General features: G+C 50.2%; 8 protein-coding genes across 8 annotated transcripts; 4 read left to right on the plus strand and 4 right to left on the minus strand.

The window, feature by feature from the left end:
- Positions 1–5: 5 nt before the first annotated feature.
- On the minus strand, positions 6–1,095 carry C7974DRAFT_374063 (uncharacterized protein; the record flags this gene model as incomplete). The annotated part of the gene is made up of 2 exons (XM_046140141.1): positions 6–428; positions 757–1,095. The coding sequence occupies 2 exons, from the start codon at positions 1,093–1,095 to the stop codon at positions 6–8; spliced, it is 762 nt and encodes a 253-aa protein (XP_046000920.1).
- A 620-nt stretch (positions 1,096–1,715) lies between these two features.
- C7974DRAFT_422390 (uncharacterized protein) lies at positions 1,716–2,960 on the minus strand. Its single transcript, XM_046144332.1, has 2 exons — positions 2,744–2,960; positions 1,716–2,677 (listed from the first exon to the last, which is right to left on the minus strand). Exons 1-2 carry the CDS (start codon positions 2,938–2,940, stop codon positions 1,810–1,812), a joined length of 1,065 nt encoding a protein of 354 aa, XP_046000921.1. The 5' UTR covers positions 2,941–2,960; the 3' UTR covers positions 1,716–1,809.
- Positions 2,961–3,867: 907 nt separating this feature from the next.
- Positions 3,868–6,461, plus strand: C7974DRAFT_389368 (fungal-specific transcription factor domain-containing protein). Its single transcript, XM_046141358.1, has 6 exons — positions 3,868–4,135; positions 4,199–4,323; positions 4,375–4,523; positions 4,578–5,811; positions 5,861–6,143; positions 6,205–6,461. The coding sequence occupies exons 1-6, from the start codon at positions 4,100–4,102 to the stop codon at positions 6,403–6,405; spliced, it is 2,028 nt and encodes a 675-aa protein (XP_046000922.1). The 5' UTR covers positions 3,868–4,099; the 3' UTR covers positions 6,406–6,461.
- Positions 6,462–7,426: 965 nt separating this feature from the next.
- On the minus strand, positions 7,427–8,457 carry C7974DRAFT_470305 (uncharacterized protein). Its single transcript, XM_046146455.1, has 2 exons — positions 8,360–8,457; positions 7,427–8,282 (listed from the first exon to the last, which is right to left on the minus strand). Exons 1-2 carry the CDS (start codon positions 8,390–8,392, stop codon positions 7,440–7,442), a joined length of 876 nt encoding a protein of 291 aa, XP_046000923.1. The 5' UTR covers positions 8,393–8,457; the 3' UTR covers positions 7,427–7,439.
- A 1,473-nt stretch (positions 8,458–9,930) lies between these two features.
- Positions 9,931–11,620, plus strand: C7974DRAFT_422392 (uncharacterized protein). The gene is made up of 4 exons (XM_046144333.1): positions 9,931–10,136; positions 10,187–10,755; positions 10,807–11,147; positions 11,227–11,620. Exons 1-4 carry the CDS (start codon positions 9,974–9,976, stop codon positions 11,537–11,539), a joined length of 1,386 nt encoding a protein of 461 aa, XP_046000924.1. The 5' UTR covers positions 9,931–9,973; the 3' UTR covers positions 11,540–11,620.
- A 2,585-nt stretch (positions 11,621–14,205) lies between these two features.
- On the minus strand, positions 14,206–16,719 carry C7974DRAFT_140208 (OPT family small oligopeptide transporter). The gene is made up of 2 exons (XM_046135573.1): positions 15,020–16,719; positions 14,206–14,959 (listed from the first exon to the last, which is right to left on the minus strand). Exons 1-2 carry the CDS (start codon positions 16,625–16,627, stop codon positions 14,267–14,269), a joined length of 2,301 nt encoding a protein of 766 aa, XP_046000925.1. The 5' UTR covers positions 16,628–16,719; the 3' UTR covers positions 14,206–14,266.
- Positions 16,720–17,289: 570 nt separating this feature from the next.
- On the plus strand, positions 17,290–19,853 carry C7974DRAFT_140219 (putative X-Pro dipeptidyl-peptidase). The gene is made up of 2 exons (XM_046135574.1): positions 17,290–18,556; positions 18,612–19,853. Exons 1-2 carry the CDS (start codon positions 17,627–17,629, stop codon positions 19,431–19,433), a joined length of 1,752 nt encoding a protein of 583 aa, XP_046000926.1. The 5' UTR covers positions 17,290–17,626; the 3' UTR covers positions 19,434–19,853.
- Positions 19,854–20,633: 780 nt separating this feature from the next.
- Positions 20,634–22,689, plus strand: C7974DRAFT_461916 (major facilitator superfamily domain-containing protein). The gene is made up of 8 exons (XM_046146184.1): positions 20,634–20,947; positions 20,998–21,259; positions 21,308–21,401; positions 21,454–21,579; positions 21,629–21,771; positions 21,821–21,935; positions 21,983–22,163; positions 22,212–22,689. The coding sequence occupies exons 1-8, from the start codon at positions 20,793–20,795 to the stop codon at positions 22,567–22,569; spliced, it is 1,434 nt and encodes a 477-aa protein (XP_046000927.1). The 5' UTR covers positions 20,634–20,792; the 3' UTR covers positions 22,570–22,689.
- The last annotated feature ends 78 nt before the right edge of the window (positions 22,690–22,767 follow it).

Raw genomic sequence — 22,767 nt, forward strand, 5'->3', positions numbered from 1 at the left:
TTACCTTACTCGCTGTTGCGATGCATATATGGCTCGAACTTACCACTCGCAGGACCTTTGTACTCCGTCACCAACGGATCCTTGTCCTCCGCCAAGAAAGGATTTAAGACACCCTCATACAAACCGCCAGTCTTTTCCACGAGCACACGACTGCGGCGGCCGTAGTTACTTGGCGGTGAGGACCATAGTCCGCCTTTGTTCGAACGATGATGTGGATCATTGCGGCTGGGGCAGCTGCAGGCGCTGAACAGCCAGAAGGATGTGCTGGCCCAGCCGCACAGCACAGCGAGCCAAGCAATCACAAGTTCATGCGTGCCCACGGTCAGATAAACACGGTAGTGCTGAAGGATCTCGTTCATCGCTCTGACGAAAGCGGAGAAGGTTGCTGTGCTGATGAGCACAGCGGCGACGGTGGAGACCGAAGAGATCTGTATCACGATCGTCAACGTCGAGTGTGTTGCAGGAAAGAGACTTGAGACGTACGATGCTGAGAATCTAAGTCAGGAAACTCCCGAAACGGCTGTACACGGCAAGCATACCAGATAAGATAGTCACTAGAGTAGCCCAAAACGAGACCTGGTAGAAAATGAACATCGGAAGCGCCCGTCCGCGCTATGCATCTAGCGCTTTTTGCGCCGCCTCACCCAGAAGCTTGTTCTTATCCTCCTTTGTCGTGGGACTGTGTTATTCAGCGCCTGCGCTCATGGGCATGATCAGACTCCGAATAATGATGGGATCGAAATGGTAATCCCCCACCCTTGGTGGGCAATAAGTGACAACCCGCTCGGCGTGGTTGCGCTGGCAGAAGTTGTAAAGGTGGACTTCATAGACCCGTGCGAGCTTGCTGCTTTCGGCGGAGTACTTGAGTGCGGCTGTCAAGTCGTCGTTTGGTAGGTCGGACGCCATCATATCGAGTTCGGTGAATTTGACTTTGAAAAAGTAGAGGTCGTCGCTCAGTGTGCCCTTGAAACCCCATCCTGAAATCGACATCAGAACGAGGCAGACGAAGAAGATGATGGCTAGTGCCCACGGCGCGTACTGCTTCGCCCATGCTTGCGAGATTGATGAAGAAGCTGATCGAGGTGATGCTTGCATTGTTGAACAATGCTATTATTGGCGTTGTTGCAGCCCTCAAGCTGCGCCTTAGTAGCTTGACGACAGCGAGCTACAGACAAGCAGGTGTGCCTTACTTTCCACGCTGTTCGCCAGCGGCTGTCGGCCAGCGCCTGTTCGCACGGAACACAACCGTCGTCAGCATGCAGCAGAACTACCGAAGGGAGCGCCTCGACTTGATGCGCCAGATCCGGACATTGAAGCATGAGCTTGCAGTCGAGAGACGCAAGAACGAAAAGCTGGCTGAAAGAGCTCATGTGGGCGTCTCTAGAATACAAACAAGGTTGCATAGCTGTTCAGTCCTGGCACTAGCTTCAGTCGAAGTATTCTACATATATATGGTAGATGACAGAAGCATGTCGTTGTGGTAGCGTTGCATCGTATTGGATAGCCTGGACTGCAAGCTGTATAACTGTCTCGTTTGAGAGCTTTCCAGCGTTGTTACATTGAGGCATCACACCTTACAACTTGTATGAAGTTCGGTGCAAAGTGAGCAGCGCGCCCGGGTAAGCAATTTGCCCGTGAGGTACGTTGATACTACTCTCTTAATCTTCTGTTAGTGAAGAAGCAGGGCGAGCATAATATACTCTCTTCTTATCTTACGCTCTCTTAAGAGTGTACAGAGATCGAGAGCACACTGAGTATTATGTGAACAAAGGACTAAACTCTATACCCAACTTTGTTAATTCTACAACTTTATCTCCTTAATAGAGCATCAATTTCCCCCGTAATATCCATGTAGAAAAAGTCAGTGCGATTTCCAGCAGACCTAGGCCCACCAATCCCTGTATCCCCAAAGGGTGTTAGATTGAAGAACACGGCATCCCCAACCTGCAAAGCCTTTGTGACGTTTCTATCTGTGCTGAACCAAGGCACGATCCCGAGGTACTCCGCTTTCTTCCAATCTCTTTTGCGACTTCTGTACACGGAGGCACCCAATGTGCGCTCTGCGACTACAAGAACAGTGCCATTGTATTTCGGAGGTAGTTGGATACCATCCGTCAGGCCAATTTCGTGAGGAGGAGTGACCTCGATCCGAACTGGAATTCCCTTCTTGGCACGCATGTCGAAACGGTATAGACTACCTGTTGCTTCGTCGTTTGCTATAAGAGTCCAGTCTTTGGTGGCCACTCCAGAATAACCAGCAATCACTTTGTCCAGTCTATCTTCCAGATACCAGGTCTGCGCCTTTTTCCCTTTCGGGTCGACTCTCACGATGCTGCTTGGGTATGTGCCAATGACATACACATTGTTCGCTGGATCATGCGCGACATCTTGGAGGCCGCTAAACCGGCCCTGTGTAGTGGCGGTGAGATTATGCTTGTAGTGTAGCTGACGTGTAGACGGATTCCACTGCATAACATAATTGGTTCCAGACAGGTCTTGTCCTTCAGTGCCGAAAGCTTTGTTGGCGTAGGCGGTAACGGACAGCAGATTCGTACGGTGATTCATTTTCACCCCTCCGATAAAGAAATCAGGATTGCCGGTGATATTTTCAAACTCGATAGATTCATAGGCGGTTGTATAGGGATCATAGATTCCGACAGAGGCGTTCCAGAGGTTTCTAGAGTCTATGTTAGCTTACAAACATGTGTTTGATGCTAATTGAGTTCGAATTTGATGAACACACCCTGTATACAAGACACATGAGTTAAAGTCGAAGTCCGCATTTTCTGGGTATAACTGATAGGCTGAGATTGTAAAGTTACCGCTAAACTGTGGACATTTGGAGTTGCGACTATTAGAACCCTTTTCATTCAGGGCGCAAGCAGTAAGAGAGATCAGAGTCGTAGAGACTACAAAGAACGATTTGAGTTGCGTGTACATTATAAATAACACTGGTAGAGTTGGTAGTAGAGCATAAACCAGTGCTAAGGGAGCGTTTCCTTTTATATAATCTTATTGGGTTTGAAATTACCTTCTGCAATTGATATTGAGTTTGCCCGAGAATCTACGTCCGCAACTAGTGATGAATGGCCCAACTACAGCTTGGTTAGACAGCATGCGTATTACATTCGAATATTACATCCCTTGGCAACTGTTGCTTAGTTATGTTGTGGTGTTCTGTTCTCGTCACAATAATCAAAGCGGATACAATTTGTGTCCGCTTGGCCTTTTTGCGCCGGATTATAAAGTTGTTTCAGGCTGGATGCTAACATCTCAGGGTTAGGGTCGTCGCGATCACTATTATAGTTCATGTCATTACAACGCTTGGCCTGCAGTACTTAAGCACCTCGTTGTCGAATCTATCGTGAGTAGCAGAAAGTTTCAGTGCCAACAGTCTGCGGCCAGTTGATCACAGTGATCGATGAAGTCCATCGTCGCTAGCCGTCAAGGCTTAGGAGGCGCCACTGTCTCTATGCCTTGGTCTTGGCGGCACGATCAAAACCTGTTGAAGCCATGCAAGGCCTATATCGTTGTTGGTCCAGCCTGTAGGCGATGGAGAATAACCCTGACCTGTGCGCGTCGACGTTGACCGCAAAACAGCATGCATCCTCCCATTTAGACCATGGACTATTATAATCAAATGCATTTTCAGATGTGAAAGTATTACCACTGTGAGGGTTTCTTCTAAGCCTATCGCGTTGTGTTGTAGTAGTGCTGAGATGGTAGAGGTGTTTTGGTGGTTCGGCGAATCTGTGTATCACGCGTACGGACACGGTAAATATTGCCGTAGTCCACTCGCTTGTGTGCACTAGTTGACGTTAGGCTCGGATGCAAATTACTTCCGCCCTTAGCCTTGCGTATGTAATGTGACGGATATGTAATGCCCGACATTGATCTACATAAGCAGCAGAATTTGGGCGGAGGCAAAACACAGCGCACTGGCTGCTAAACTACAGCATATACTATTGGTATGTATCAGGCCAATGTTTAAGGTATCATTGACAAATTTGTCGAAAGTGACGCATCTCGCAATCACATTCTCGACGATCCTTGCGTTATTAACGGCAGAGTGGGGGAAGACAATCTAGATGTTGCTTCTATGGCTGACAGGAGCAATTGCAAACGGACCTTCATGGCAAGTGCTTCTCTCTATACTGCTTCCAGGATATCGGGACGCTCATACAACCATACACTCTAGGCATGCTTGCACTGTCAGAAACGGAAGCAGCGGTGCAGTGGGGCAATGCCTTCCTGCGACCTATGCGCGAGACTAAACTTGACCTGTGTCTACACGGAGCGGAGACGTCGAGGACCAGGGAAGAAGTAAGCAGTGGACGGTCAGGATTACAAATGCAGCGCACTTACTTTTTGCAGGAAGGAACACGTGCAGATTCTCGAGGACCGGCTTAAGAGAATCGAGGGTCGTTTACGTAAACAGCCTCCGCAGCTGCTTGTCTCCGAAGATGAAGCGAATGGACATGATGAGCCTCATAGTGGCAGGAACTCTCTAGGGAGGTCGCAGGGTGAGCACCCAAACAATTTCACAAGACTTGTATTGTCCTAAAGATAGTGCGCAGGTCACGACGCCATCGCTTCCGTGACGAACAACCTTTCGGATTCTAGGGGCCGGACTAGAAGTGACAATACCCCTGTCCTGTCCGGAACCTTGAACTGCGCAAATTTGGTTGTGCCGGTCCAACAAGTTCAAGCTGATATGGATGGCAGTCATGTCCACAGGAGAATGATGACGCCTCTTCCTGCCAAGCACCTTACAGCAGAACTGGTACAGCTATTAGTGGAGCAATCTCAGCTCCACAGGACACTTTTTACAGCAAAGTCGTTACTGAGCTTGCTCAATCAGCAATATACAGCCGGCTCTGGCAACTGTGTAGACGACCCCTCTAGATGGGCCGTTGTTAATTCGTTCTTGGCCAGCGCCATGCTGCAAAGCACGACCTGCAATTCATTCCAGGGTATATTTCCAACTGCCTGGACGTATTTCAAGAATTCGTTTGCTGTGCTTCCAGAGCTCGTAGTTCAGGCAGCCGAACTATCGGCCTGTGAAGCGCTGCTGGCGATGGCCATGTTTATGCTGGCTTCGGCCGATGCCCGAACCACTTCGCAACTGATAGCAGCCGCGGCTCGCCTAGCACATGGACTTGGCATGCAGCGGAGGGGCTACTATCTTTCTACAGATCCCGTCGAATCGGCGCAGTATCGACACATCTTCTGGACAGTTTACATCCTTGATGTCGAGATGATGCACAAATATGGCTTGCCCTCGCTGTTACAAAATGGCGATGTACACGCAGAATTGCGCAAAGGCGAGCAGATCGACGGCTATTGCGACCGTACAAGTCTTGACGGGCAAAGTTCAAACGGGATTTCCCAACAGAGGGTGAGACTTGCTGTTATCCAGTCGAAGATACATACGCTGTTGATGTCGGACAAGTTTATGCAAAAGAGGAGTATCGATCTCCTCGACGACGTTGCAGCGATGCACCAAGAGCTCCAGACGTGGAAGAATAGCCTCCCTGAACAGATGCAGCCGGGAGGAGTATCCTGTGAAAACCCACTTGACATGCTCCTCGCCTTCTTGCATTTCACGTACTACAGCTCCTTGGCCAGAGTCCACATGGCTGTAGCCCGTATCTTGGAACCTGATTGTTCCGACTCGGCCAGAGACACCAATCTAGAAGCCAACCAAAACTATCTAAGTGGAAAACTTGCCAGGGCTATGTGCGCGGCCACGGCTCGTGCAACTATTGGCGTGCTGCGCCAATTGCCACTTCAGCCGTTCTCGAATCTCTGGTATAGATGTTTCTCTCTTTTCCAAATCATCTGCTAATTACCTACGAAGGGGTATTCTGTGCTACCCTGTCTCGGCAGCCCTAATATTGTTGTCTACGATCCTCGCAGATCCTGCTGCACATCTAGCGGAGTCAGATGTGGGGACCATAGGGGAAGTCATACAGTTCTTGGAACGACTTCAAGGAGATGGGAATGATGTTCAAAAGCTGCTAGACGGATGCTTGAGGCTCCACCAGACCGCAGTATGTGCTGTCGATGCTCACAAGGCCAGCGAGCAGAATTTGGTTCTAGGACAAGTAATGCCCGATGATGCGACACGGGCACAGCTCGAGGTAAGTATTGCACTCTATTTCAAGATACTGAAAGACATCTCCCACTTACTCGCTCTTCCAGTCAGTACGTCTAAAGTTGCTACGAGTCAGCGACTTCTTGTATCTTGCGCAGGGACTCTTGAGTAACATCTCTATATTGCGTGTTGAAGCATCATTGGTACTTTGTGACATAATTGAGCCTGATCTAACAGATGGAGTCTACGGTGTATTTGTACCTGAGTCTCTAAAGTCTTGTACATTCAATCTTCTCTCTACACTTTAGGTAACTTGTTGCTTCGTCGTAAGAAAGCTTGTTATTAGTCCGGCGAAATCAACGTGGTTCAACGCACGTAAAATGCTCAAGACGGCTTTCGACTAGCCAATACTTAGAAGTAGCTCCCACTGTCCCTAAGACGTCATGGCGACACCCGGTCGACAAGGCCAAGCCTAACAACGCGCCATGGCCAGCGAAGGCCTACGCGAGCTTAAGGGAAAGCATGCCTACGCAAGTTTAGAGCGAAGCGTAGACCGAAAACCAGTAGGCATAGAGCTAAAGTTTGTCTGATTCTTGCTCACGCTTGGCAATGGCTTCAACTGGGGCAGGCGCGTGCTTAGGTCCAGCGACGGGTGCAGCGAAGCACGTGGGTCTGGCTACAACACCACCTAGGTATGGCGATTAGCAGACGAGAAACAATCTCACGATATGGTGGAGGAGGTGAATACTGCTCGCCAATCTGCTCACATGTGTGGGGATCGATTTCGTTGACCAGGGGCTCAAGATTGGCGTACTCCTCTGGTTATCATGACTAGGAATGGGGCAGCTGCACGGCGTGGGTATACGGCTTGAAGTTACCTATTAGCATTGGAAGAAGGGATGTTACCTTATTACAGACCAGGCGAGTGGTTTATGCAGGACAACGCCCTTGTCCACACTGCGCGTGCCTGCACAGAATGATTGGTGGTTCATGGGGTTGCTACTGTCAACTAGCCACCACATTCTCCAGACCTTAACCCGATTGAGCACCCTTGGTGGGCCCTTGAAAAGAAGCTCCATGAGCTTCATCCCAAGTTTGACTACATAAGTAACTCTCAAGCTAAGTGAGAGGCATTCGGCCATGAGTACAATGAGAGACCACTGGCAGACAGAGATGGCAGGCAGAGGCAGTTCAGGGTGGTCACACAAAGTACTGAGCCTTGATTGTTGACTACGATAAGTTGGAGCTCAGTTGGCCTGAATGTAACAACCGAGTCCCCTTGTTCTGGTTCTCGATCCACAAAACTTATGCCCGGTACTATAGTGGATTGTTTTCTATAGATTTAGCTGCATGCATTCGCTACCTTGGCCTCAAACTCAGCTTCACTAAGCTCTTCCAATCCGACAAGTGAGTTGTCGGTATGCTTGTAGTGTGAATTGTACTTCCCACTCAGAAACGAACCTATCAAGAGAGGGTAAATGCTCTCCCTGTCACCCTTTTCCTTGAACACGGCTATCCTCTTCTCCAGTTCAGCCTCTGAATCCTCGACTTTGGTCACAGACCACTTCGTCTCTGGCTTTGCGTACTTTTTGGCCATATCCAAGTATTGTCGCTGCGACACTGCGAACTCGTGGACGAAGATGTTGCGGTTCTTTGTCGCCTCTAGGTTCTTCAAGGCACCAGCAATAGCCTTGCCAGTTGCAGACAAGCTCGTGGTGCTAATACGAGCGTGACCGTCGCCCCATATCTCTGCACGTTTGTGTTGCCAGTCGATGAGGATATCGGACGCTAGAAACTCGGTGAAAGCTCCCATAGAGATGATGGTGTATTCGATCAAGCCAGCACTGGCTTTGGCCTTGATGTAGTTTTGTATGTCAACCATAGCTAGATGCTGGGGCAAGTGGGCGGCATTCGGGTCCGTAGTCAAGCTTCCGAAGTCAGAGGGAACAAAGCGCTTGACTCCGGCCTTGATGGCAGCATCGATGATCCACTTCTGACCGGAAACAGCTTCTATACCGACAGTTGACACTACAGCATCCTGCCCACGGAAAGCAGCTTCGAGGCTGTCGATAGAGTTGTAGTCGACAACTCCGAAACTGACCCCGGCTGGAAGACCCTCCTTATTCTTCTCCGATCTACCAAGAAGAGTCACCTTGAAACCAGCATCGACAAGAGCAGGAGTGCTCTAGAGCCAAGTAAGCCCTTCTACAGACAGAAGTCAGTAAAGCGTTGGACGAATGTCTTATTGCCATAGAAACCTACGCCAATGAGTACGACGTTTTTAACGGTGCTCATTATGAAGACAGAGGGGGATGATTTGAGAGTAGAAGACAGTTCTGCTGGGTTAAGCTGTAAAGAAGTTATGGTATGCCTGGTTTATTTACAGGACACATTCCCTGATATATACTTCGAACATCGGACACGTGATTGCATGCACAGAGTCTTTCAGTCATGGCCTGCGCTTGTAAGCTTAATCCGGAAAATGCTACATGAGTGGAACGGAAGCAAAAAAGATCCGTATGCATTTGCAGTAGTCTTTCAATCATCTTGCACAAAGTTCGTAAGCTTAATTAGTCAGGAAATTGTTGCATTAGCGTCACGGACGCAAAATACATCCGTTCAGTAGCTGCATTGTAAGCTGATCGCCAATACTTCTACGAGACACCTATCAGGGACCGATGCACGAATGCAGCGTGAATAATCTGCGATTGGATATGCCTGTGCACTACGGCCACAAAATCTACCGAACTTCCTTGCGGTGCCACTGTTTGGTCACGGACTTGGAGGTACAGAGTACGGAAGTCAGAGCATTATGTAACGGGGCTATGCCTGTAGTGCTTGTGAAGCCAAATACCAGGGATTTACCAGATCAGTAGAGAACAGTTAGGCATGGCAAGACATCAGTGGGCGGCTGTGAATGCGACAGAGATAGTTGATACAATGGGTTTTATGGTCCCGCAAGGATCAATGCTATTACCCTCAGAACACAATCCTAACCCGACACAGTGTTAGCTCGTGAATGCTTAGTTTATCATACTCCTCCTTATTGTAAAAGTCAATGTGATAGGCATCTTGCCATTAAGAAGTTTAAAGAGCATGTTAGCATGCTCTTTATTTGCTAACTCTACTCCAACAACAATGAACAATTGTTGCGTAAGGAGGTTGTCTGTGAACGCCAATGCATCCCAGGCCATAACAAGGGGGACAAACTCTAGGGCCTTCTGGACAGCGATGGTCTTTGCGTATTATAAAGGGCCGAAGAACATGGATCGCGATGTGGGTCTCGCAGGACTGATCTGCTTGTCCAAGATCAGTCGGTGGTATACATCTATTGTGAAGAAGAAAGGTCAATGCGCTCACCGCCCGAAACGGCAAAAGACGCATCCAGCAGAGTCTGGCAGAGGTTCATGGCTTCTAACCTGCCCTTCGCGTTGAATTCCGTGCACCCGAGATCCCCGACACACGGATCAATCTATCCATCGTGGACTGTGCGTTCGACGGCCATCTCGGTGGTTTCCAGAGTCACTTATCGTGCAAGATAGGTTGTTGAAGAATAACTACTCTGTATCAGAAGAAAAACTATTAGAAGAAGAAGACTGAAAAGATTTCGGCACATCTGATGTTGAAGGAGTTTGATGATGAGCTATATTAAATCGATACTCTATAGGATTTACTACGCCGAGATGGCTACACAGAAGGAGTCTCCTGGGCGTATGTCGGGCGTGCTTTCGGTACATTAGAATGCTCAAGGTATAGACTGCTATATGTGGGGTCTTAAATACCTCGATAGTTTAAATAGGAATGGAACACCCAAAATCACAATAAACCATCATCAACTGAGTTAACATTCGCAGATATCCATTTGAAGTAATCAAGATGGTTGCAATTTCAGCCTTGAAGATGGAACGAGATCAAGAAACCGGGATTTCTATCCTGGTGGTTGGCGCTGGTATCTCAGGCCTGAGTTTTGCCATCGAGGCGTATCGCAAGGGTCACCATGTACGCGTCGTGGAACGTCGAATCCCCAAGGAGAGTGCTGGTAAGCAAGATAAACACATTCTTTCAATTGCATTAACATGTTTGTAATAGGCGAAGTGATCAGCATCGCAGCCTCGGCCCTACACACACCAAAGAAATGGCCGGGCTTCATGGACCTCGCGAGGAAGAGGGCACTTCCTCCTTTGCTCACCATCAAGAAATCTAACGGAGAAAAGGTGGAAACTTTCAATCTTGGGGATGCGAACAATCCATCCCTGGCCATCTATCGATCGGAACTTCACCTCGTGCTCCATGAGTATGCCGCGCTGCTCGGCATTCCAATTGAGTTCGCTGCAACGGCTGTAGGTTTTTTCGAAACTGAAGATCATGGCGGAGTAGTACTGCAGGACGGTCGCGAAATAACGGCAGATGTCATAGTGGCTGCCGACGGAGTCGGCTCGAAGTCATCGTCGCTCGTCGTTGGCAAGAAGACTGCCCCCATAAGCTCGGGGTTCGTCTTGTATAGGATTACATTTCCCGCAGCCCCTGCGCTGAAGAATCCAGTTATCGCCAAAGCATTTGAAGGAATTGGCGATCATACGTTGTTACACGCCGGTCCTGGCGCACATATGGTTTCCAACCTGTCTGGAGACGTAATGTGCTGGATGTTGACATGCAGAGTAAAGTCATCCTATATGCTGAGTCGAGGCACATTCTAATACTGAGTTTAGGAGGACAGCGACGAAGCCGAAGAAAACTGGGCTAAAGCGACCTCGATCGCCAGACCTCTGGAAGTGACCCAGGGCTGGGAGCCGTATGTCACAGAGCTTATCAAAGCGACACCTAACCACACTGTTCTGGACTGGAAATTGATGTGGCGCGATCCGGAACCGCATTGGGCATCGCCTATTGGCCGAGTTGTGCAGATTGGAGACGCCGCACATTCATTTCTACCTACCTCTGCTAGTGGTGGAACTATGGCTATGGAGGACGCATTCTCTCTAGCTGCTTGCCTACAGATAGCGGGCAAGGACAATGTGTGTATGGCTACAAAGGTGCACAACCATCTAAGGTACGTCTGCGACCGTTTGGCCTCTCTCGCCTTCGCGCGTCTTTGAAAGTCTCCAAGTTGATCTGAAATACTGAGCCAGGTTTGAACGAGTCTCGTCGGCCCAGAAAATGGGATTCAAAAATCGAGAGGTCTTCCACAACACAGATTGGGGTGTCGTTGCAAAGAACCCACAGGTTATAGGCAAGATGGTCGGGGATTGGGTCATCTATCACGACCCAGAGCAGTACGCGTACGACGCCTACGCGAGCTGCGCACAGCATCTTCTAGTAGGAGCACCATTTGAGCATAAGAACACTGTACCCGGACATAGATACACCCCTTGGACTGTCAAGGAGCTTCTTGAAGCTTCGGCCAGAGATGAGCCTATCGAGGATGAAGGAGATTGGTCTTGAGTGGAAAAAGGCAACTTATAGAGGGCAGAGTATTTGCGACAACTGTTGGTTACGAGCGAGTGTTCGGAATTTGCGGCTAGGGGTTACACAATGCAATGCAGTTTATAACTAATACTAAATGCCGACCTCCAAGCGACTGCATGGAGGTCCACTAGGATCTTGGATTAGCGCAGGTTCCGCCCCCTGTTTTCCGCACTCCTGTACTCGCATCACTTTGCACAACGCGTCTAGCACAACACGCCCACTTAGTACCCCCAACTCTACTCACTGCTTCGGCACTCTCGAGTGAAGCATCCTTGCCGGCCACAAGCAGCAGTACTGGCACGGCAATCAGAGCTGGTATGTAGGCAACAGTCCTCTGAGACATTGATTGAGCGGATAGCTGATAGAATGCTACTGTGGCGACCATCACCCCATTCGGCAATTCAACCGTGAAGGGGACGGTCACATTTTGAACAGGCTGATGCGAACTCTGCGAAAGCCATCACATACGACCTCTCTGGCAATGACCATAATACTCAGCGCGGAATACCCATTCAAGAAGAGGGTAGCACTGACTGCACACTCGCTACCGGTCACTGTATAATAAGCCCTGACCCTATCTCTGCACACGAACATATCTCACTCTAGCAGATAACCCCTTCAAGTGAGGACATGGCCTGCTGATTGACCCCTTGCGCCACGCAGGAGGTTTGGGCAACATCGCAATTGATGGCTCAGGCAATGCCAAAGGCTCTTTAAGCGCCAGACTTGTCACGCTTTCAGGGCCATATTGTATGATGGGGCACTTTCGTTATGCACGATGGCACGGATGATGGTGGCAAGACTAGTAAAGATAAAAGAGGTAACTCTGGCAATCGCGTAGCCTGCGGTATTATTAACCTATCAGTACATGACCTTCGCTCTTGCGCGATCTTAAGCTAACAATTTGCTCAGCTCTGCTTTAGACGAAAGGAGTCGAGGATAAGCATTATCAAATATTCCGAATCATATTCGTGAATGATTTAGGGCACGTTTGCAGCTACGAGCAACCACACTAGGACTCCAGTAGAGCTGCTCTACGTAGCCCTATGCGCGATGATAATGCTGTCTATGTTTAGCTGATACTTGATAAAAGAGAATACAATTTGTTACCAGCTGTCTAAATTCATCAACTTACCTGCTTGTAAGAAAACTGGTGTTTGGACTATGTGCTGCAGCTGTAAACGGAGGTGCTCGATAAGGGAGGGTATGAGGGCAGTACCAAAGGGAATGAGGTCTGGGGTCGAGGCGAGGGGATATGAGGAAGTAGAAATAGAGGTGTAGAATGACAAGGGGAAGAGGGCACAAAGACCAGGGAGGAGCTGGGAGAACGATATAGAAGTGTCACTTGGGGAGGGCGTGGACAATGGTGTGGGCAATGGCCTGTTCGGCATCGGCATAGTTGGGGAGGGTGAAGTGGGTGGGCGAGTGTCCGGGCAATGCGACCGGCCACCTTGGTCGGAATGAGGATGGTGGTGGGCGAGAATGAACTGTTAGTATTGGCGCGCTTGCAGTCGGGGTGTGTGAAGGGCGCTGAGGCTGGGCTGGTCACCCGTAGCAGATCAATACAAGGACACCTTGGGCTTGCCTTCGCTCGGGCGCTTCTGCAGCGATTCTAGCCTGAGGGCTGTTTAGTCGATGGCGCTCGAAAATTGCAAGTACAGTAGTCGCGCGCCACAGGGAAGCCGGCATAGGCGCCGCTGCCGTCTCGACGAGCCGGGCATTATGAGACATCCATTTGAGGTTGAGGATTGAATGGCTGGTAGTGTGTTTGGCGAGACGATTGCAGAGGGAGGGGCGGTGGCGTCGGCGGCGATATCAGGCGTGGCAGGCGTGCTGGGGAGAATTTCATTAGCGTCCTCGTGTGCGATACAGACGTGCCCCTTGTCGGCGCACTGAACAGACGCGACAGCAACAACAGTGGCCAGCATCGGCATTGGCTGCCTGGGCGCCTCATGTTGCTGGACGCGCAGCAGGAACCGCAGCGATGGCGAGACATGACCATCGCCGTCGCCGTCGCCGTTGCCGGCGCCGTTGCCGGCGCCGGTCAGCACTGGAGCGCCCAGCGATCTAGTCTTCTTACTGCAAATCCTCCCTGCGGTGGCTCGCCGCAGTGGCAGCCGCCCATTCAGACTTTGTAACGAGCAGCCTTGACTCGAGCGCGGTCGCCCGTGTCGACCGGCGCGCCCGCGCAGCAGCCGAAAGTCAATGTCCACCTCTCTGGCGGTGGCCAGCTAGTGCCAATTCTTGTCGAGTTGTGCGCGTAGAAACGGAGAGCAATCTGTACGCCGGAGGCCTCGTTAGCCTCGCGACGACGGTGGGCGTGCGCCGACACCGGGCAGATGGCGGCGTCGACAGATGAGGCGGACAAGGCGACGGGGCGTGTTGCTATACGACCGACGGCATGTGAGCGTTTAGAGGCGCAATGACGATGATGGTGGTGGTGCCAGAGTGAGGCATGGCGCATGGGTGGCACTGTCGTCAGTCGCTGTACGTCAGCATCAGACGGAACGCGAGAGCGCGCCATCACGTGCACGTGATCATAGCACCAATTCTGCAATTCAGCAAGACCTATGCAAGGTAGTGTACCAAACTATGGCGGGTACAGCGTATAGCACCTACTAACAAATTTAAAAGTGGCGATGACCCACTTAGATACTGAGGCTCCTCAAGTTTGCTTCTCCGTTACGGTATACAGTTGTTGAATCAATGCCACTCCTTAGGTCCGAATGTCTCCCCCGTTGCTACAGTCTTGCGGAACGCCATCATGTTATAGTCCAACGTATTGAAAACATCTACGTTGCCCCACCATTGCGGTGCATTGACTCCAGGAAGAGTGAGAGCGAAAAAGATAACAACGGTGCTCAAGATCAAGCCAGTGTCCAATGCGGCAGCAGTTAAGTAGTTGTATTGGCGCCACCATCCATGCCATCGCTTTCTGATCCATAGGTTGAAGACAAGTCCAAAGATGACCCATGAGAAGAAGCTGAGAGGAGTGGCTGGGGGCAGCCATCCCATTGCTCCAAGCATGACCGGAGCGTGGAGGTTGCTGATGTAGCGATGTTTCATCACTTTTGCAAGTCCCCACAGAGCGATCGGAAGGACGCCGCCCACAAGCCAGAATAAGTTGAAGTACTTGTAAATGCTGTGGCCTCCGAACGCACGCGTAGGACCAATGACACCCCAGACAACGCTTGAGGAGAAAAATGTTCGACCGTTCGGACAGGTAAAGTGGTTGGCTTGGATGGGTTCACAAGCATGCTCGATGTTGGCCAACGCCCAGTCCATTGTCGCAATCTGCACGAAGCAGCACCAGATTGTGGCAGCTATCTGTGCACTGAAGGTGATACGCGGCGGGATCTTCATATATTGGGCAAGTTTGAGGTCGCCGCAGAACGTCTGGAGGCAAAGCATGTCAGCTAGATAACACCGTAGACAGAAGTCAACAAAACCACATACCTGAGCTTGACCTAACACGATCGTGCTGTACACCTTGAATATCATCACGCCGATTGGCTTTCCCGGGAAGAGATAACCGCCAATGAAAGGACTTATGACGTTCAGGGAGAGCTGGATGTTCGTCATGCCCAAGATAGTACAGCAGGGAACGACGAAGACTCCAGCAATAACACAGGCGACGAGGAACCCCCACCACGGAAGTTGAGTGTCATAGCCTGCCACGACCCCGAAACCCATCGCAAGCGAGCCAATCAGCAAAGCCAAATACCACCAATCCGGGGCTGGTGTGTACTTCTTGATCATATTGAAATGAATATCCTCGGTTTGAGATGAGGCTTCCCGGAACTGCCGGACCAGGATCTTACTTCGGTGAAGGATGGTATGAACTATAGACGCGGTCAAGGCCGCGAAGCTGAGACCATAGTTGAGCGCAAATGTCGGCGCGAGAAACAAGGGTGAGTAGGCCCTGTACTTCTCAACGTCGAAGGTGAAGTCTGGTTTGAGAATGTTGCGCACAACATATGGGTTTTGGGTGTTGTCGAAGAGAGTCGAGGTGTTCATGGGTAGATAGGCAGAATAGAGAGCACCCGAATACGAAATCCCGAGCGCTGGAACGATGACAAACACAATCAAACCAATGAGAGTGTTCACGTGCGAGAGAGTTGGTGATAGAAGCGGATCCGACAGATACGGTATCACATTTGACCAATCAAAAGTCAAAGGGATCAATGAGAGACCGGTAAAGCCGCCAAATAGTTGGTTAACAACGACGTTGTCGGGCGCGATCCACGTCGGAAAGTCGAAAACCGATAGACCTTGCCATATGAAGCCCGGGAACCAGTAGTATACAAACATAGCTGACGCGACGTAAACAAACCAGCGATAGTGAGAGATAGACCAGCCGTTGGCCTGTGCAGGATCTGTCTTAGACTTGTCGTGGAGGGCATACAGTAGCGTTGTGGTCGAAAAGGTGGTTGGCCATGTCAGAGCGGCAGGCCAAACCAGAAAACGGCGGCCAAGTCCAGCAAGACAGATACCGATGAGTTGGCTGCTGATAGTGAACAAAAGCTGGAAGCCCACGCCAAGGTCGTGATTGTAGAGTGACTTGGCCTGGAGCGCCAAGAGAGCGTCGGTAGAGTAGGCATATCCATACGTGACAGATGCCATAAGCGTAACGACGGTATGCTCCTTGATGCTGAACGGACCTGGGTTCAGGGACCAGACTAAACCAAATGTGTTGAACGTCCAAGTGGGCATGACCCGAGCCCAGAAGCAGCCAACGGGATAGACGAGGAGGAGTATGGCCACTACGGGAATGGAGATGGCAGGTGATCGCATAGAAAGAAGCATGTTCACGCCCGCGGCGATGGTGACGAAGAAAAAGCCAAGCACCCATGCGCGGAGTGTGTTGGCAGGCTCTTCGCCATCTTCGACACGAACAGCGGCTTCCACATATTCGCTCGCAGCTCTGACTTCGTCCGAGGCTTCAGTGGATTGGTTTGTAGCGGTGGAAGTGCAGACTGCATCCGCAGAGGCTTTGGCCGATCGCTTCTCGTCTAGGGCTTCCAAGGCGTCGCTTGTCTCGAAGGAGCGGATGTGTTCAGCCATAATGTTCGTCCTTGACTAGCAGTAGTCAATCATCAGCGCTTGGCCAAGGAGACCGTGAAAGTGCAGGTCGCGGTTCCCTTGATGACTTTGTACGATTCAAGTTGAGTGTGAACACGGGCAAGGATGTTCTATGGTGGCGTGGTCATATCAATTGCTCCTCCTAGCATGCATGCAGGCATTGGTTATCATGGCGCTTGGCGTGAAAGAGAAGGTCGCATCTCCAAGTGACATGTTATCGTAATCGAAAAACTTGGACAGTCCGGGATGGCTTCTGCTTCACAGATGATCTGGACGCAAGCATCCAATTTCCAGATAACAGTGCAGTGTCGCATTCCTTGATAAAGTATCTCTCGATTGGCGACATTGTGCTGTGTATGATTCTTGCTGCGTTGCGTGGCGTGGGTCACTAACATCCAGCTTCCTCGTACCACGAAAGGTGGGGTCGCTATCTTTTGCCGCGGGATTAAGTACTCCGCACGCTTCCCGGGCGGATCGACAGCCAATGAGGCATCCCAGAAGGGTTTAACCTGAGTCGCATGTCGCCCATTGGATCAAGTCCGCCCCGGGGTAACCTATGAGTAGAGATGGGAGTTGTATACTGTACATAAGACTTTGATGGACAACGAATGAGACCAGAATAGTTGCCATCTATCCATCCTTCACAAAGTTGATGCAGGCAGCTTGGGACAAGCGTTGTGGCGGATGCAGGGTGGGACTAGTGCCCCGCTACTGCCACTCTAGTGGACGCACGGGCGCACCGCGACACCAGCCTTTGGCAACATCCAGCGTGCATCAACCACAGTGTAACGACATGACCGCATATGTGCAGCATCTGACTTCGATGATAAGCACTACGGGGAGCTTGCCGAGGTTACACAGGCCGCGCATTGACTTCGACGCGTTTACTAGCAGCCCGTCACCTGACCATCTCCGCTCGTCATCGCTCCTATCGAACTCATTTCAACGCAGTATCCATTGCCTTGCCCTACCGTGGACACCATGACCCGCAGACAGCCCATAACGTCAATTGCTGCAACGAAGCCAGCCCAGCTTCCAGAACCAAAAGAGATCACGACGATCCAGACCACTATTCGAACATTCACAGCAGACCTTGCCGACATTCAGTCGTTTCTGAGCATCTCATTCAGCCAAACTCGTGCCAAAAAAGTCGAGAAATACCTCACATCAACTCTTGCTTCTCTTTCCACAACTTTTGAATTTGATCTTCTTTCTGATAATGAACAAGTGGATTATCTCCTTCTGCAGTCCCACATCAAAAGACTGCTCCATCAGCACAAGGCCGCGACCAAGAAGGTCCACACAGCCGAAGAGCTTGGTATTTTTGGGAAATGGGTCGAAATTTGTATCAACTTGGTCGAAACGAGACACAATGTTAGCAGACAGAGCGGTCGACAAATTGCCAATGCGTTACAAAGCGCTGAGCAGGGCGTCGCTCAATTACTATACTTACTCGACTCCAAAGATGATTTTGGGGACAGTAAGAAGCGGTTCATCATGTTCTGGACGATTGGCAAGTTCGAAGAGTTGCAAAGGGCACTGGAGGAGGCAGTTGGGTTTTACCAAGGCTATGATCCTGTCATCTCGTGGTGGATAGAGAAACCTTGGGAGACTTTGAGTACAAAACTGACTGCTTTGACTTCGGCTTTGGGCAAGAAGACTGGAATTGATGGATCTGGGAGTGCAGATGACATCGTCGGTGACCCAATTGGTCGTGAGGGACTACTACAAGAGCTCGAGGCGGAGTGGATTGCTTATACTCCTGAAGAGCTTGTGCAGATAGCTGAACAAGAGTTTATGTGGTGTGAGGACGAGATGGAGAACGCGAGCACGGCTTTAGGATTCGATCGACGTCAAGAGGCTCTGGAGTATGTCAAAAACACGTTTGTAGAGCCCGGCCAACAAATTTTTGTGAGAATGAGTCATCTAAGGAGTCTTTGAGATCACAGCTAACACTGGAGATTAGGTTGTCCGCGATCTCGCCGATGAGGCAGTTGCATACGTTGAAAGGCACGATCTGATAACTGTTTCGACTGTAGCCAAAGACTACTGGAAGACGACCATGATGACGCCCGCGAGGCAAAGAGTCAACCCTTTCTTCCTCGGTGGCGAGGAGATCATTGTCTCGTACCCAACTAATAGTATGAGCCATGAAGATAAATTGATGAGCATGCGCGGCAACAATCCGGCATTCTCTCGCTCCACAGTCCACCATGAGCTCATTCCGGGCCACCATCTTCAGTTCTACTACATGGATCGCTATAATCCGCACCGCAGTGTCTTCCAAACACCCTTCTGGATCGAAGGCTGGTCTGTGTACTGGGAACTGCTGTTGTGGCAACGCGGCTTCCCATCAGAGATCGGTCAAGAATGGGCAACAAACGAAGCCGCAAATCGCATAGGAATGCTCTTCTGGCGGATGCATCGTTGCGCTCGCATAATATTCTCAATCAAGTTTCATCTCGGACAGATGACGCCGCAAGAGTGCATTGATTTGCTAGTGACAAGGGTGGGACACGAGCGTGCCACGGCTGAAGGCGAAGTTCGAAGATCCCTTGCTGGCGAGTATCCGCCTTTGTACCAAGCGGGTTATCTGCTAGGGGCGTTTCAATTCCAGAGACTACGGAGGGAGCTTGTTGATAATGCTGAAGGCCCGAGGTGGAAAGAGAAGAGCTTTCACGATGCTGTCATGCGAGAGAACAACGTCCCGATTGAGATTCTGAGGGCGATATTCAGGGGACAGAAGCTCAGTCTTGACATGAAGGCACAATGGAGATTTAAAGACTAGACACGAACCTCACCAATCGGTAAACCAGAAGTACCAGCTGTTGCTGTTTCATCGACAGTCGCGTACAATTACTCGCTCTAACGTCTTCGTATATACGTGCAGGTCTCCTCCCAAGACTGTTCAGTCCCGCTATCCTTCTCACTATCCCACTATTCACTGCGCTCTCTTATCCAAGGCAGCTGCTAGAGTCATTGTTTCCTCTTCCCCTGCGGGCCGATCTATTGCTCAGCCTGTCGACACCTAACCATGCGTGAGGTCGGTTAGCTCATGGGCTATATTGGCGCCCATACGGTCGGGGCTGCCATCATTCATCAATTTCCAAAGAGCATCTATGGGGTCTACGTTGAGAAGAGCTCTATTTCATGGGGACAGGTAGTTGGTGAAAATGGAGTGAGGCTAGGCCTGTTGAGCTGCTCGCAGGAGTGGTGTCTCTACATACGATAGAAAGTTGTGGTTGGCTTCAATTCTTCACGGGGACTGTCTAGCGGTTGTGTTGACTCTGTTGAGCGGTTTCCTGCAAAGGTCCGTCGGATGTGTCAACATAAATGCGCTCGCCGGAATGGCTTCCTCCAGTTCCGTCGCTCCCCCTGTCTGTTCCGTTTGAAATGTGCGAATCGGGTCAATCATCTTGGTTGCCCTGTCTTGCTTCGATCGATGTGACACATCGCCTCCGGGATTGTAGCAGACGATCAAACCATTGGTCACTACCGTTCGAGGCCATCGAAGGCCGAGATGGGGCTCCTTGGACTTTAAAGAGGGCTGCCGCTGTCAAGTGCATAGAGAATGTGCTCATTGCTGGTCTCGCGACGGTTGAAATTGGAGCGCAGTCTCTAGAGCTTTAGAAGTGCGATTCGGCAATTGAAGTGTCCGGCTACATCGTGTTGGGCATCTCAACTCGAGATCTTGAAAGGGATGTTTCAATCACTTGCGACAGTACATCCATGAGTGGCTAGCTTCTTAAATTGCTACCCACGAACTTGGCAAAGTCTGAATAAGCATACCATAACCAAGTATCAAGCAACAAGATGTTCGTCGCTCGATCATTTCTGCATTCACAACATAGATATGAGATAGGATATCAAAGAATCGGCGGCGTCCCTTGTAAGTTCTGAACCTTGGGACACCTAGGCTATCATGTTCTTGAGATAAGAGCGCCGACCGGGCCGGTCTCAAAGGTAGGTGCGCACACCTAATCGGATGTGTCCGCAAGTCGCTTGTGCAATCTTGGCCAATCACGCTCATCAAAAACCGGGCAGGCTGTTTCCTTATTCCTTTCGCTATGATAGGGTAGTATTCTCTGTAACTATAAGTCGTCCATCATGTCTCGGTTTTAGGGCTATAATCCAAACACGTTTTGTCATGGATGCCCACGACACCAAGAAGACCGATATCGTTGATGCTATGAATGATGATAGCCCAGATGACCTGGCGGTTGGGTCGCTGGAAGAAACTCAGAGTTACACGCCTCGGACCTTCTTTCGTAGCGTGCTATTTCAGATGGTACTATTTGGAATGTGAGTGTGTAAGACCCAAAGCTGCAGATGGTGGTTTAACTCTTGCCTAGGCTGTCGTTGGTCGGTCCCGCTATGTCTGATGCCATATCTAATCTCGGAGGAGGTGGATTATCTAAACCATGGCTGGCAAATCTTGCAAACTCTTTGAGCTACGCCTGCAGCTTCCTGAGTACAATTTTCGGAGGACCCCTCATCAACAAAATTGGAATCAAGTGGGCTTGCTTGATTGCAGCTATTTCCTTCCCACTAGACGGATCTTCGTACTATGTCAGCGCTAGATACAGTGCTGATAGGTATCTTTTAGCAGCCAGCGTAGGTTCGAGACGCCTACTTATTAGCAACGCCTACTAATACGACCAGGTCATAAAAGGTCTTGCATCTGGTTTCCTCTACGTGGGGGAGACTACTGCTATGTTGACGTACCCTAACCCAAAAGACAGGGGGTTCTACCTCGGTAGGCAAATGAGAAACATCGGCATGGCGATCAGTCCACTGATAGATCTCAGGCATCTGGTCCGCAATGCGAAGTAGTGGAAGCGTCATCGGTGGCGCAATTAACTTCTCCACAAACTCTACTGACTCATCAGGTGGAGGTGTGGCATGGGCCACATATTTGGTCTTTGTTGGAATTGGTACGTCGGTTCTGTGTGTCTTGGTAGAGATCTCGCTAATAGATGGCAGAATGCACTGGTGTTATTTGGGCATTTTTGCTGTCCAAAACAGCTCGAGTGCGTCGCCGCGACGGCAGTAAAGTTGAGATGGCCGGGATGCAAACATGGAAGCAAGAACTTAGTGCTCTCTGGAGCTACTTGCGACTCACAAAAGTACGTCATGTCAGATCACTTGTTCTTTTAGCTGCTGATTCTTTCACAGACCTGGCTTGTGTTCATTCCAGCTTTCTACTCCTTCTTCTATGGAGGAACCATGGGCACCTATCTTTCGCTTCACTTTTCAGTCCGCGCGCGCGCCCTTTCATCACTCCTTGTTCGTATGTATTGGTCGTTCATGTCAATGTCATAATCCTAACGGAGATAGCATGCGTCACAATACCATCGGTGATCTTGTTCGGCAAGTTACTGGACAACCAACGTTGGTCGCAGAGGCGCCGAGCGTGGGTTGCGTTCTTAGCTTGGATTATCCCACAAATGGGCTGCTTCATCTGGGTTGCTATCGAGTACCATCAGCTTGGCTCTAAGTCGGCTCTCGACTACGAACTGTGAGCCGCACCAAAACCTTCAAGTACTATCAAGACTGATTGACACAGGCATTCAGCGAGGTGGAGCAAAGCGTGGGTACCGTATCTAATTATTTTTGTTACTGGCTACTGGACCCAATTGACTCTATATTGGGTTCTGGGCACGTTTTCAAACGAAGTAGAGGCTGCGTCACGAGCTGGAGGTGTGTTCCGTGCATTTGAGGTTACGGGCCAGGCAGTCTCCTATGGTCTAAGCTCTTCGAGCCACATAGGTCCAGTGATTCCGCTCTATGTCAATTGTGCCGTGCTGGTACTAGTTATTCCCAGTATGGTCGCACTGATAGGGAAAGTACCAAAGCTACCATCGGGTGTCATTGTTACAGTACCAGATTCTGTGGCACGGGAAGAGTCTCAGAAGGGACTGTGAGAGCATGTTAGGAAGATAAACTGGATGGTGGGTCAGGAATGAATATACTGGGGTCTCGCTCAACAAAGCTCGCAAAGTATTGAGTTTCTGGCAGGTAGTATCAATTGGAGAAGGAAGAAGACAACTATGTGAGCAAGTAGTCGTTGTTCGAATACTGGATCAGTGCCTTTCGTCTCACCTCAACTTACACTACTGAGC

This window comes from Boeremia exigua (genome assembly GCF_020726555.1).
Source record: "Boeremia exigua strain MPI-SDFR-AT-0100 chromosome Unknown C7974scaffold_3, whole genome shotgun sequence".
Classification (NCBI taxonomy): Eukaryota; Fungi; Ascomycota; class Dothideomycetes; order Pleosporales; family Didymellaceae; genus Boeremia; species Boeremia exigua.